Raw genomic sequence first — 15,662 nt, 5'->3', positions numbered from 1 at the left:
GGCGCGGTGGGTGGCAACCCCGTTCAATTCTATTAATTGTTGAATTTAGTGGCTTTACTGTTATTATTTTAACTAGAAACGGTTGAGGATTTTATTTATCAAAACAAATTTGAGAGAAGGCACATAAAACGAAAACTTATATTATATTGTGACAAATGTAAATTATTAGTCTAAATCTTAAAACTAAGTTGAAAATCACCACTGAGGACAATAGCTCAAATCAAGTCTAATAGATAAGACTAATTTGTTTTATTTTTTTTTAGGAATTGAAATTGAAGCCAGTAGGCTACCCATGAAAGCTATGCAAAAGCTTTTAGAAAATGAAAAAAAAATTATGTTTGGACCTTAATGTTCTTTAAATAGTTTTGAATTTCTAAGTTGTGTTTCTAGTTTTTATTTTTAATAATTTTGTTATTATTTGTAATAGAAAATGTATTTAGAAATCTATTCATTAAATGAATTGATACTTGTCCTACACCTAATCAAATCAAGTATTAAAAATCCAAATATGTTTTTAATATTGTATTATAAGTGATTGGTGACATAATAAGCCTTTGATACTGTTGGACAAAATTAAAGGTGTGTTGTGGTTTTTATTCTAATATATTATTATTTTTGGAGAGGCATTTTAAATGAATAAAAAGTATGCTTGCGTTATTTTTGACAAGTAGCAATAGTATAATTATGTACGTTTGAAATTTTTCTTCTTTTTTTGTTTACATGATGATAGTCTACACTATATCTCAAGTATTACATTCTGGAATAGATAGTCTAGTATAGTGTGGCATGATTGGGGCGAGCGGTCTCAGGAGGTTCCGCTAGATGAGTCGACACTATATGCACGAGTCAGCGCGACGCGGGTAAAAATGTGCTACTAGGTTGCCACCTCAATGAATGGCGGCCTGAGCTGCTGACTTGTGTGAATGAGCGAAAAGAACCGCTTTAACATCATGATTTTTTAAATTGTTTTATTATTTATTTTCATTTGTTTTTTCTTTGTTGTTTATTCTTTTTTTTTATTTATTTTTTTTTTTTTTTTTTTTTTTATTTTTTTTTTGTTTGTTTTTTTGTTTTTATTTTTTATGTGGTGGTGCGGCCAGCAATCAAGTGTGTAAGAGCAGCATTCAATAAGAGTGGGCCTAGTGCGTCAAGTCAGCTGGATGAATGAGAAAGAACATTATAACCAACTTATGGCTGTAATTTATCTTTTAATACGCGATCTCTTGACCTACTAATCCATTAAATCATAGAGTCCTTTGAAGTCTTGGAATGATCGGCAAGTAAATAATGAGATATGAAACATCTCTTTTTTTTATGACATTTTTTTCGAGTATTGGTGTAAAACTGAGGCGTATTACAGGAGCAACAAAAAGACTTATGTTGCACATCCTTGTACTGTGTAATATATATCTATGATACAAACAATCAATTTTGTAGTAATGAGAACCCACTTGTAGTACCTAATTTCCTTTATTCGATACAATTCTCATGGGATTATAAATTATTAGTTGGATTTATTGTCCTTGAGAAGTATCAAATGTATCTATGTATATATATATCTATAGGAGATATTATTTACCAGTTTGGATAACTTTAGAATCACTCATAATAATCAATAATTCTGAACGATTTTTGCAATCATCATCCAGATTAGTTTTTGACTGTCATGTAATTACTTAAAGAATTTTTTTGTTTCTAGGTTTGGTTGGCTCCTTGCCCACTAGCCCCTTAAACTCGGACCTGAACATTAAAAAATAAGTTCTTTATATGGTCCTAATCATGTTGAATCCTTCAATTAAATATTAAAAAGCTGTGGATGGATCCGGTATGAGTATCTCAGTATGGCTCCACACTTAACACATGTGGGTCCAAATCTAAGTAGTCTAGGAGCAAATGCCTTACGATATAAAATCAACCTTTGCATCAAATGCGGGCTTGAGGAAATGCTGGATTTTTTGCCTTCAAAACATGGACTTCTAAAACATTCTACTCGAATTAAAGGAAGGTGGTTGAGATACACTTGAATAAAAGTCTAAATTCTCTACAAATAAATTCATCTATGCAATCCTTTTGACTAAGTAAAATCTGTTAATACATAAATATTCTCATCTTTTGATAGTCAATTTGGTGTTAAAGTAAACATTCCTTAATAGGTTGTGAAAATTAATTATTAGAAGATACGCAGCCTGGAATCTCATTTAAATTTAAGAAATGAATATCATTTACGTCTCCTAACCGGGTTATCAGAATGCAACTGTTTTATGTGTTTATTTTAAATCAGATATTATGGTTCTCTTTATTGGCCAGCATTCTGCACCATAAAGCATTGCAGGTTCTAACCACCAAAGTAGAGATTTTTCTCGTTAAGTTTTAGGGGAAACTTTTCATCACTAACAAGTTTGAAAATATTCCTTGCTCTTTAACCATCCAACCTGAGTTAATACTAATAATAACCCTATCTATTTGCCAACCGTCACTCAAAATAATAGAACCCAATATATTTAAAATTTATACTCTTATTAATGACTTTATCAACCAAGGTCCATAATCCGCATCCACAAATAACTATTTATTACTGAAAAACATACTTCTATATTCAGTTATTTAAATATACTCAAACAAAAAGCTTAGACTTTATGGTTTCCTCAATAATTCCCAAGTTTGGCCTTCAAACTTCCTCTCTCATATTTTCAACAAGAAGAATAACTTCAACAAAAAGTAACACAAAGGGACAACCTCTTGCAAATTTTTAGTGAGAACATCCATGACTAAAGTAAAAATATAATGGAAGCTTAGGCCGATCCTGACAGTATCCAACTAAGTAGAAAAAAATATTTGGTCAAACCAACCTTCTGTCTGAAACAAAAGTAATATCTTGCATTTATATCCTTAATGACTTGAATATAACATATATAACATACCCTTTCTTTTCTATAACTCTCCATAGCGCTTCCTCTTGGAAACTTTATCAATAATTAACTTTCAATAAAAAATCAATAAATATCATGTATAGAATCCCTCCTTAGTTGTTCTATATAGTTCTCACATCAAAACCCATAATAAAAAAATATATAGCTTCATAGTTGGACGCTAACCTTGCATGAATCTAAATTTGTATTTCTGCAAAATGTTAGCATCACACCACAATCTATGCTCCATAACTCTCCCATAGTTTTAAAGTAAATGACACTATAAAACATTAAAAGTTAGTAAAAAAGAAAAATTCAAAACCTTCAACTTCAGGGGCATTGTCGGAGTGCTCCAAAGGGTTTCGACGGTAGAGTGCAGACGTGAATTGACGGCCCAGAGTGAGGGCATGATCAATCGGCGGATTTAGGATTGTCGGTGACGGATTCTATGGTGGTAAGTCAAAAGGCGCATTCGTGAGCGCAAGCCATCTGGAGGAAAATGGATACATAAACAAATGGGAGGATGGGTCGGGTTGCCAATGTTTAGGTCAATTTATGGCAGTTTCTACATAAAAAAAAACACATTAACACTACGCAACTGGCTTAGTTGCCTTGCAAAGGGGCAACATGAAAATAGCAAAACTAGTGGCGCTACCCAAGGTTATTTTACTACGCAGACATTCTGGCGATTTAATAATTAAACAACTGCCAGGGTAAACTGTTTAAGTTAATACCTGACGGTCGATAGACGATTTAACCGCTGATAATAATTGACAGTTTTTTTGACTGTCGGAATTTACCATCAGTAATAACGTTGATATTTCCTTGTAGTGCACACATGTAGTATATAAACCTTAATTTCAAAATCATTGTTAAATCTCAACCTAATTAGAGCTTCAATACATCAAAGCAATCAGCCCTAGCTATCCTAAGTGAATGGTTGACTCATTCATTCATTAAGCTAGCTTAATCTAGCTCAATTTGATCAAAACTCTGAATTGATTTTATTAAACACTCTTCATTATTCACTAAACTCCTACAAATTAAGACCCTATCTAAGTTCCTTAATAGTTGTTCATTGATTGGGTTTGGCTCAACTTGGTCAAATGTTGACTTGGTTAACCGCCAACCCTTGATTAGTTAAATCAGATTGGACCTAGACCAAATCCCCCCCATATGCATTAATGTGGATACCTTTCTTTTTCAAAACTTGGTCAAATCTTTATCTCTCCAATAACATGCCTAAACCATGGTCTAGACCATCATGCTAGTTGCCTTGGTCACTCCATATGAATTGATCAAATTTTTTTAATTGAGTATTATTATTATACAAGACATAAATCCACTAAACCAAATTCTTTATAATTGACCTAAATAGCCTTTAGAGGTTCCTATGGATCTACCCTACTTCCTTGACCGAAGTTTGATAAGTCATAGTGGCCAAAAATTAAATTAAAAATATCTAAGAATGAGTCAAATTTAGTAAATTGCTTACTTCCACTCCCAATCCTAGATGGTTTAAGTTGACTTAAAATGACTTTGAATGTTCTTAAAGTTCACTAGACCCAGCCCAATCCTTGGTTCATCTCAAACGCAACCCCAAGTGGGTTTCCGCCCATCACAAAAGGGACAAAATCACTTTTTCCACCGTTCAAATGTCCCTCCTTGGCGATTACTATGCTTCCATCACCTACCCTCAAATTACTTGGCAATTCATCCTAAGCAACATCTTGATTAATTCCATCCGCTTAAATGATCCTTCAAGGCTTGGAATATATCAAAACTTTACAAAATTAATATTTTAAGCAATATCTCTATCCGAGAGCCTCCTTAAGGTTAATTTTTTTCTATCAAATGTCACTTCTAACAGAATCCCTCTTCTCTTCCCCATTCTTGCCAGCCATAAAAGCTAGTTGAAAATTGAGATCTAAAAGTGACATAGAGGGCTTTAATTGCCTTTAAGAATATTCAACTTTCAATCTAGGAAATCCTCCAACTTTATCTTCCCTTTTAAGAGAAGTTTCTTTCCCAAGGAGGCTTTAGGAGTAAAGCAAGCCCAAGAATCTCCAATCAAGAACTCATCTTGTAGAGGTAAATATTAAACCCTAAATCTGTTAGAACTAAATTTTAAATAACTTCCATATTTGCTATTTGCTTTAAATTAAAAAAAACCTTCCATTTTTTTTTTTGAAGAAATTGGCAAAAAATGCATTAAGGAAAAAAAAAAACAAAACTATTACAAACTAATCATCAATGGCATCTGTCATATTCCTTCTTCAAAATACTATACCAAAAGAAGAAGTAATATTAGAAGAAGAATTAATCCAAACAAAAAGTTATTATCCAAAGAAAGGTAGAACACAAGTTCGTAGCTGTATTGCAATTCTCTAAGAGTATATGAAGATTACCGTTGTTGAAGGTCATTGAAGAAATGACCATCTTCTCTGAAATCAAATTATCAAGTTGCATATGTTTGATTTCATTCATAGAATCCTAAAGGAATTTGATCACATTGTAGTTATCAACCTTCAATTGATTACTCTTTTCCTCTCAAACATCCAATCCTGTTACAGAACTCTTTCAAAGTAGAAATAGCATCCAAACACAAAGTTGATTGATATCCCGCAATGCAACTTCTATTTGCCGAAAAGTAAGGCGTTTACATTTATAATCTCTAACAAATGCCTCCAATGCCTTGCCGATATTAGAGTCCAATAAAGAATGCAATCCAAAAATTTATTTTAATCCCAATCTAGTGGTGGGGGGTGCCAATGAGTACTATAACTGCCAAATCGAGAGAAGGCACCCACCCCCCAGTTCAACTAGCAATCGAAAATTCTATTTTCATAGTAGGGATAGATGTTTACAAGCAACAACCGATGTTGGTAAGAATAGATTAACCATTGTTTACTTCATTCCAACATTTCCAAGAGAAAAAAATTGCTGTATAATAGATCTTAATAGTATTCAATACAATCTTTTGAAAAGTCTCTAAGCTGTGATAAACAGTTTGCTAAGGATTAGAAGATAAGGGATATTAAATCCCCAAAATTCTTAAATTTGCTAAATGATTTGTCAATAAAGGTATTTGCAATGGACATCAATAGTGACAATCTTTAACATCTTGACAACCTCTAGCACAAAGATTCAGTATGCCAAAGTCTTCTTTATTTATTTCAAAAAAAATTTATAAGTAGTGTAAGGCATACCTACTCATCCTACACCTGAATAATTCACTTTTGGTTGAAGTTATACTCCTTCATCCCATGGAAAAGCCAAAATCTTCACCTGTTTTATAGTATTTGATAACTCTTCAGCATAAGCCCAAGGATGAAATCCGATTTACCAGAAAATTTGGAATAGAAGGCTTCCATTTGATCAATGTGGTCATCGTGTTATGACACTAATGCTGGCAAAAATAAGATTCACAAGGCCCTTGGGGATGAAAAAACCAATTCAATTCAAGTCAAATTCTATTAGCCATCCCTGAAGAAATGTTTAACATCAGAACCTACTAAACCTATAAGTCAGCAAAGCCATAGGCCATTTGTTGAAGCACTTTTCCAATAACCAAATAATCAATTCATGACCATTATATCTCTTTCCATTTACTATTTCCGATTTAAACAATTTGGTTTTTAAGAAGAAAGCCCCCATCTAAAAAGGAATACAAACAAGCAAGCGAATGACCACTTTTGAACCCTCACAACTCCAATATTTTGTACCATACCTGGCAGCAATACAATCTGTGCAGAAAAGAAGAAAGAAATTTTTGAATAACCACTAGGAAAATCTAGCTGCCTCAGAGGTCCGGTTTTTTTTAACAGGCAGAAAATAAACCCATACGCGCCCAGAAACTCTGGGTTTACTAATCTTCCACCAAGCAAATAATGAGGCTATTTTCCTTTTTAAACCTGGTCTTTGTGCCAAATGAAATCTTACAAACAAAGTCTAATCCAATTCATAAAGAACTCTTTTTGGGAACCAGAGTGGAGTTGATAATAAAGGTAGGCAAAAGAAAAGTAAAGAAAGGACTTTGATAAAAGAACCATCTACCAGCTAAGCTAGAAATCTAGCACCCCAAGCATTAAGTATCTCCAAAGCATGGTCAAATAACGGATTGAAAAATCATTCCTTAACCATCTCCTATGAGCAATTTTTCTATCTCTATAGGTAATGGTTAGTCATGGTCCTCCACACTTTTAAGACCACCAAATCTTTAAACCAAATTCCTTCTCCTTCCAAGAATGCGGGGTATAATTTTCCGTTCCAAAAGAAATCCTTGATACTGGAAATTTGTTAAATACTTTGTCCTGTCCATCCCACCACTTCCTGTGACTAAAGTTTTTGTTAAGAGGTTGCCTTTTGTATGTTTTTAAACCTTCTTGCAACTTTATAAGTTTTGAAAAAATTGATTTCCAAATATTATTGTTTTAATTTTTTTTATTTTCTCCTAACAGCTTTTTGGAAAAGTAATTGTGCTTGCCTCTTGTGTGGACTAACATTTCTAGGATAATCGAATTCCAGACTAAGAAGACTTCAACATCAAAATTCAGCATGAAGATAGTTTGGTAAATTGAAGTTTATAATTTTTGTTGTATATATGAGTTTGAAAAAAAATATTGATTGTAATTGAATAGCTTAGCACACACACACTTGGGGAAATCTTTAAAAAATCACACTGATCGTACGGGACGAACCATGTTTCGTACAGGATTGATCAAGTCAGTTAATCCCTCGGAGAGCAATGGAACGAACAGGAAGTGGAGAAAAATTTTTTCTAAGTCTTTGATCGTCCAGACGATTCCGCAATTCGTCCCGGGACGATCTGCTTCTGGATTCTCACTTTATGCTGATAGTCCCAAACGATTCATCCTTTCGTTCCCAAGACGAAACTCTTTGGAAAATTTTCTTTTTCTAGACGAAATCCTATTCATCTCAGGATGAAACTCTCTGAAAAAAAATTTTGTCCAACGAAATTCCCTATTTCGTTCCAAGGACGAAACAATCTGGAAAATTTTCGTCCAGACGAAATCCTATATTTTTGTTTCATATATGAAACTCCTCTAGAAAATAATTCCATACAGTTCGAAATTCTATTCATACCCAGGGATGAATTGTTCCTACTCCTTGAAATTTTGAGAATGTCTTGCAGTTCATCCAAACCAACCCATGATATAACTGTTCCGTCCAAACGAACTTAGTTTATACGTTGAACGATGATTGGGTACGGAAGTCAGTTCGTACCAAATATTACAATTGGGTTCGTATGCCAACTAATTTAAGTATATTCGTACAGGACAAATTCTGACAATCGGTATAACGGGACGTCCGCTATGTACAGAACTTGAAAGCAGCAAGTTTTTTGGGGAAACAGCGTTTGTGTCTTTCTATATATAAGTCTAATTAAAACGGCCTCTTAATATCTTTTTGCCCTACTGGATCTTCGTGTTAACTAAAGGGAGAAGTGAGGGAGAGTGTGAGAGAGTGTTTGAAGGGAAGGAATCTTACTACTGGAGTGGAAGGATTCACTTGGTACTCAAAGGTAAGAATCTTCCACTTTGTGATTTGTGATCACTTTTCACTCTTTTTCTCTCGTCCTTCTGATTTCTTGTGGGAAGATCTGCCAGACGGAAAGATCCGGTTCTCTGCCGAACCTTGGAGAGTGTGGAACCAGATGAAGAGTTCTCTACCGTACACTTGGAGAGCGTGAACAGACTAAGGTTCTCTGCCTACACTTTGGAGAGTGTGAAACAGCCGAAGGGTTCTCTGCCCACACTGTGAGTAGTGTGAAAGGGCGAAGGTTCTCTGCCCTACACTTAGAGAGTGTGAACCAGCTGAAGGATTCTCATGCCGCACACTTTGGAGAGTGGGTGAAAGGACGAAGGGATTCTCTGCAACACTTGGAGAGTGTGAAAGGACGATCAGTTTCTCTGCCAACACTTGGAGAGGGAAAAGGACAACAAGTTCTCTGCCCGCACCGGGTAGTGGGTGGATGAGTTTTGTAAAAGGCTCTCCCAACTTGCCGTGGGTGCAAGGAGAGTCACTAGTGGTATTAAGTACATACCGACCACCACAATTTTTGGACTTTACATTGTACTAATTTTACTTCAAAAAAAATTAAAAATAATATAATGCATTTATTTTACGCATGTTGCATCCTAGAATATTCACGACGATAGAAAAATAAAGTTTAATGTCTTATAATATTCTTCCCTTCTTTTTCTCTATTTTTTCCTTCCTTTTCTCTATTTTCTTATTCTTCCTCTTCACCATTTCCTTGTTCGTTCTCATTTTCATCATTCTCTTCACCCTAAACTTAGATTTATGTTGAATTCATTCTAAAGTTAGTATCAAACCTAACACATGCTTATGTCTAGTGGGAAACAAATCTAAACAATTTAGATCTACCAAAATTATAACAATATTTACTATCTAAATCATCCAAAATAACTCTAACACATGCTTATGTCTAGTGAGAAAAAGAAATAGAAGAAATAACATAAAATATACCTTAAAATAGAAATCTAGGGTTGAAAACTTGAAGTCGGCCGGCGATTTGGGGTCGGACTGGGTCAGCGAGGTCGGACGTCGGAGTGCCGGTCGGATCTGGGTCAGCGGTCGGAGAAGTTTCGTCGGCGGCGGTCGGAGAACCTTCGTCGGTCGCGGTCGCACGAGCAGAGGCGAGCGGAGGCGAGCGAAACGAGAGAGAAAGAAGGAGAAAGAATGAGATGTGAGTCGCGGGCCTGGTCGTTTTAGGGCACTAACCGGCGGTTTTCCGACGGTCCAAACCACCGGTACAAAATTACTTATCAACGGCGGTCCAAGCCGCCGCTAAACCGCCGGTTTTATTTATAATCCGGCGGTTTGCCGGGGTTTCTGGACCGCCGTTAATACCGGCGGTTTAACATATAAAAAACACCGGTAAACCGTCGTTAACAAACGGCGGTTTAACCACCGGATAAACCGCCGGTGACACCGGCGGCCAACGAACCGCCGGTAATAGCCATTTTTCCTGTAGTGCATAAGATGACTACTTCCTTCTTATTTAGAATGCTCAACAACAATATCTGGCTTGGTTATTGGTATAGGGTTAAATATCAGTCCCCTTGGAAACCCGCTCCTTTGTCTGCTTCGAAATTCTGGATACTCTTTTGTAAGGTGGCTTTCTCCATTATACCTTATATCTCCTTTTCGGTGCATAATAGTTGTAATCTATCATTGCTTTGGGACCCTTGGTGTAAGAAGAAGCCTCTTGCTGAACTTTATTTCTCTTCTAGGCTGGCGAACCTACGGGTTAATGATTTTATTGTGGATAATATGTGGGCTCTCCTACCTTGCTGCCTAATGAGATCTCTGCTATGATTTTGGATACTAATATTGGGGGAGGGGGGTGGCAATCAGTAATCTCCTGGGATGGCTCCCCCACCCCTCCTCCTAATCAGGTGTTAAATACATTTTATGATCACTTGGACAATGTGGTTTGGTTTAAATTTGTCTGGCACAAGAAACATGCATTGAGGTATTCCTGTTACTCTTGGATGGCTCTGATGAAGAAATTAAAAACAGCGGATAATCTCACTGCGAGGGGTATTCAGGTTCATGGTAACTGTTCTTTTTGTGGCAGTTGCTTGGAGAACCATTATCACATCTTCTTTGAATGTGATTACTCTTTCTCCATCCTTACTGAATTATTACCCGTTACTGCTAAATTTTATCTTAGGCCGAACCTACTTCAAGTGTTTGATTTTCTGGATAACATTAGAGGCTATGGCAAGCTGGAAAAACATTTTTCTTATCTTGTTGTGGCTGCTATTATTTACTTCACCTGGCGGGAACGTAATAACCATAGGTTCAATAATTGTTGGAGAGCCCCTGTTGATATCCAAAGTGATGTTATTAAAGCTATTAGAGCCAAACTAAGCAGTGGAATGATCATGAAAAGCTTAAAGAAATTTTTGTGGCTATGTTGGGTTAACTGGCTCATTTTTGTTGTTACTATGTCGTGGTGGACTGCATTATGCACTTTAACATGGAAGTTTTTGCTGTCCCGATTTGAGGGTTGTTATGCTGGCTATTGAAAGGATTTTTCTTTGAACTGGGGGATGAGGGATATTCTGTTGATTTCGGAGATGACTACTATTAATTCCAAGGCTCACTATTATTCTACCTGGTTGTTCACTATTAGCTGGATACCTTTTGCTGGGTTGGACATGGCTTTTATCTAGAGGGGTTGGTTTTTAACCAGGACAATGATGATGCTCCAAGCTGTTGCTCAACAAATTTACCCCCCTTGGATGGCCTACGGGCAACCAGGGGTGTTTGCCCCCTTCATGATTTCTGAGTCCTAGTTATTTTATTCTAGAGCATGTTTCTTTGTTACGGGTTCATATTGGCTGCAGATGCTTTGGTTTTGTTTGGATTTTCCAGGTACTCCAGTTCTCATCTTGCGGATTGGTGGAGGTGTTGTTGCTGATCGAAGACTACATGGGCTTCCTTTTGGGCTCTTAATGTTTAATGTGTTGATGCAGTTTTTGTTTATTCTGGCGGGAAATTGGATTTTTGGCTTACATGTAATTTTGGTTTTTTGGGGTGGTATTGTGAGAGCTCGTTCCTTTAATTTGCCTTCCAAGATCTGATTTTCCTCCCAGGATCGTCCGGGATGATTTTGGATCGTCCTGGGGCGATCAGTTCATGGCGAAAGTCTGTGAGCAAGGGTTTTTATCGTCCAAGGAAAATTAATTATCGTCCTGAGATATCGTCCTGGACGATTGGATTTTGTTCATATCGTCCTGGACGATGTGGCGATCGGCCGGGCCGATCAGGTTTGTTTTAAAAGAAAATCAGCTCGATTTGATGAGAGAGAAAATCATTTTTTATAAAAAATATCTGAGGAGAGAGAAGGAGATAGAAAGCAAAGGAAAAGTTGGATTTCGGAGGCCGCGGAGCGCTTTTCGTCCGTCGCCGCTGTTGGGAGAAGTGTTTATCTCGCAGTAAGGACTCTGAATCCTATTTCTGTTTTCGAAGATGTTGAGTTTTGATAATTTTGTGCTCAGATTTGTGTTTTTGTTACCGAAAAATGCGCACCGTTTTGTATTGACAAAAGTTTCACCGCACAACTTTTGGTATGTTATTGATATAGTATTTCTGCACGTTTTGATTATTTTCTGGAGAATTTCGACCGGTTAGTTTTGATTCGGCGGTGTTTTATATTGACTGTAAATTTATATGATGTCAAAATTTGTTTGAGCAGTAGAATAAAAGTCTTATATTGTTGTTGTGCACGTTCTGTATTAATTTGGTAATTTCTGATTTTAGGAATTTTTGTGTAAATTCCGTATACTGCTGTTATGCCGCTGGATTTTCGTACGATTTCCGATTTTCTGAAATTGATGATTTGAATGCATACGAATGTGACTATCTGATTATTGTTACTGAAAGACAAGTGAAGACTGGTTGAACCGTTGGTTGGAGATCGACTTGGCCTGTACAGGATGGTGGGCCGACGGACTTTCCTTTAAAAAGGGTTTGTCGATATCCTCTATTGATCATTGATGAAACGATTTGGAGGCATAAGGAGATTCTTATGCCGATGGGCACAGAGTGACGACTCTTATTGAACCAACGGATAGATATAATTATGGATTTCTACAACAGCACTATGGATTGAAAAAAACCTTAATAGCCAGCGATGTACTTGTTCAGTAAGACTATTGTATTAAAGTGCATGTGTACGTTATTGACATGTTGATCTCGTGATGGATTTATTGATTTATTAATTTTGGATGGCTTTACGGACGGATTTACGGATTTATTGTTACTGTATGATTTCATTGATATTCGCATTATGTCATTGAGCACTGATACTGATACTGATATGGATATTGTATTGATTCATTGATGCTATGGACCTATTGATACTGATTCATTGATATTGACTCATTGATACTATTATTTCATTGATATACCGTATTGAACTGCTGCATGTAATTCATTGATGGATATGGAATATTTACTGTATTGATTTGATTTCAATCGTTCTTACGACGTATTGATTGATTTTGACCAGAGATGATTGATTTGATCGATTTTATTGATATTATCGAGACGATGATTTTCTTCTATTGATTTGATTGGATTCATTGATTTGATTGGATTCTTGCGAGAAGTATCGTATTTACTGGTTTATTGAGCTTTATGAATTTCTTCCTACTGTTTATTGATTCTCCTATCGCTGACTATGGATTTTATCGATTGTGCATTGACTACTGATTTTCGTATCTGCATAGATTCATTGATCATGTGCAATTGACTGTTATGGACTCGACTGATTGACATGCATATTGTTTCCAGTACCATTCTTTGATTTCAGTTATAGGTATTAGGTGATCTGCTGGGCTTTTTGAAGCTCATTATATGTGGTTAACAATTTCAGGTTCGAGCATGGGAGCAGGAATGGAGATTGATCGAGACTGTCAGACGAATCCTTTCACTATGGATGCCTGGGGCGTCACAAGTATAGTTGGGGCTTTTTTCACTATAGTTTGATCCTACATAAGTTTTTGTCTTTGCTTATGTAGGATTATCTTTTCTTGTATTCACCTTTACATGTAACCTCTTTGTTTTTCAATATATGGGCTTTGGCCCCTAAAATTTCCCAAAAAAAAAATTCTGTATCTACTTCTTTCTCTGTTTTCGCTTCCCACTGCTCCTCTGATCCACCTCTTTCAGGCAGCACTTCGGTGCAAGTGATCTAAGGAAAATTAGAAATTAATTTAATGCGGCAGCGCTGATGTTGCACTACAGCATTATGGGTTCTCTAAGGGAGCGACGTAGCTTGTGCCGCATGGCGCCGCGTCAGTAGGCTGAATTTTAATATTTAAAACATATATTTTGCACTATTCTATTCGATCTGTTTCAGTTTAACAATCGTCTAGAGAAAGAGAGAGGGTTTTCTACAGAGAGAAACTCTGTTTAAGACTATTTTGGATCGTTTTTAGTTATCAGACCAATTCTGAAAGTTGCTCGAGACGAAGTAGGTTACGTCTTGCATATCTTAGTTTTCAATAATTTATAGTTTGAGTTTTTTATAGTCAAAATTATAATATTTTTTTTTACAAAAATTTGGTTTTCTCGGAATATAGAAAATTTCATCCCGTAATTTTTGATATGTTGTCGGTACGATTATTCTGATCGTTTTGAGTATTTATTCGAGACTTTTCATTGGGTGATTATGAAAAGTACAATTTATTGTCAATTCAAAAATTTATTTTGTCATCTAAAAATAGTGTTTTAGTTTAATTAAAATTTCATAATATTGTTATACACGATATCTGGTAATATGATAGAATCTTAAAAACTATAAATTTTGGCGAAATATAGAACACCGGGTGAGAAATTATTTTGATAGTTGTTAGAGAATTTTTGTAAAATTATACAATGGTGCTATAATCACTTCAATAGTATAGAATGTACATTTTTCAATACTTCAGTTTATTATTTCAAATTCAATGTTAGTCTTGTTTTTCTATTTTAGCTTTTTATATAATACTTTAGTTTATTATTTAAGTATTTTCCATCTCTTTTGGGTTAAGTTATTGATTCTTGTTTTAGGTTGTCATAGTCTACTGAGCCATATTAGATCACTCATACTTTTGCTTCTGTTTATAGACCAGAAAAATGGCGAGGACTGAACTGAGTAGTTTATGATATCAAGCTCTAATATGTATTGTATGTGTGCTTTTTGGTTAGTTTTCTTTTAACATGCTTGACTTATATTTATGTTATAGCTTTCTATTATCAAATGTTGTTGTAGTTATACCTCAGATTATATTTATATTATTTGATGATATATAGAAAAAAATATTTATGAGATTCAATAGTCTTACACTTTATATTTATATTTAATAGAGGCTATGTATTGTACATAATTTGGATATTTTAATTGAGTAGTATTTCTTAAATTGGATCGTAGAGTTAGTCTTTGGTTCTTATCATGATCAAAATTTCAGAGTCGGTGGGAGGAGAAGTTTCATAGGTCATTATGAGGAGAAGTTTCAGGGTCACGTGAACACCCTGATTTCTTGGGAAGAGTTTACGAAAATATTTAAGACTTGGTTTGTACTTCTATCCGCTAGGAGACATGTATAGAGCTATTTTTGAAATTAGTTCAGGAGAGTATTTTAGTGATGCAATATGAAGTAGATTTTATTTCTCTCTCTAGCTAGAAAATATTTAAGACTTGGTTTGTACTTCTATCCGCTAGGAGACATGTATAGAGCTATTTTTGAAATTAGTTCAGGAGAGTATTTTAGTGATGCAATATGAAGTAGATTTTATTGCTCTCTCTAGCTAGGTATGATCCATAGTTGATTAACACGCTTGAATACAAGTGTTAAAAGGTTTTTGGTCCCTACTAGCACAAGAATTTATAGATTTTGTTCAGTTGGTTGATAGGCCAAGAGGATAGAGATTGATCAGGTAACATGCAGTTCATCAATAATGGGCTACGAGTAGGAAGATGTTTAGTATTGAGGCATATAGTAGTTGCCATTTTGGGAAGAGGAGTAGGTTTGTAACCTTTGAGTTCAAAAGGAGCACTACAAGAAAATCACGTATTACCGGTTTAGAAGCTAGGTTTATGGGAAAAATTTTCTCAACGGTAAAACGAGCGTCAGAAAAAATGTTTTGTCAAAAAAAAGTTGTCGGAATAAACCCGTGAAGCTGCCCGCCTGCCCGCACTGTCCGCTGCCC

At 35.6% G+C, this 15,662-nt stretch overlaps 1 protein-coding gene across 1 annotated transcript in view; it reads left to right on the top strand.

Moving 5' to 3' along the window:
* The window catches only part of LOC110115845, a 17,572-nt gene extending 4,141 nt beyond the window's left edge, over positions 1-13,431 (top strand). Inside the window, exons 3-5 of the mRNA XM_020849231.1 lie at positions 11,340-11,482; positions 11,966-12,034; positions 13,345-13,431. Coding sequence (XP_020704890.1) covers positions 11,340-11,482; positions 11,966-12,034; positions 13,345-13,431 — 299 coding nt within the window. The remainder of the gene's footprint in view (positions 1-11,339; positions 11,483-11,965; positions 12,035-13,344) is intronic.
* The last annotated feature ends 2,231 nt before the right edge of the window (positions 13,432-15,662 follow it).

This window comes from Dendrobium catenatum, unplaced genomic scaffold, assembly GCF_001605985.2.
Source record: "Dendrobium catenatum unplaced genomic scaffold, ASM160598v2 fragScaff_scaffold_315, whole genome shotgun sequence".
Classification (NCBI taxonomy): domain Eukaryota; kingdom Viridiplantae; phylum Streptophyta; class Magnoliopsida; order Asparagales; family Orchidaceae; genus Dendrobium; species Dendrobium catenatum.
The sequence above is the reverse complement of the archived record's forward strand: the minus strand, read 5'-3'. Positions and strand labels throughout refer to the sequence as shown.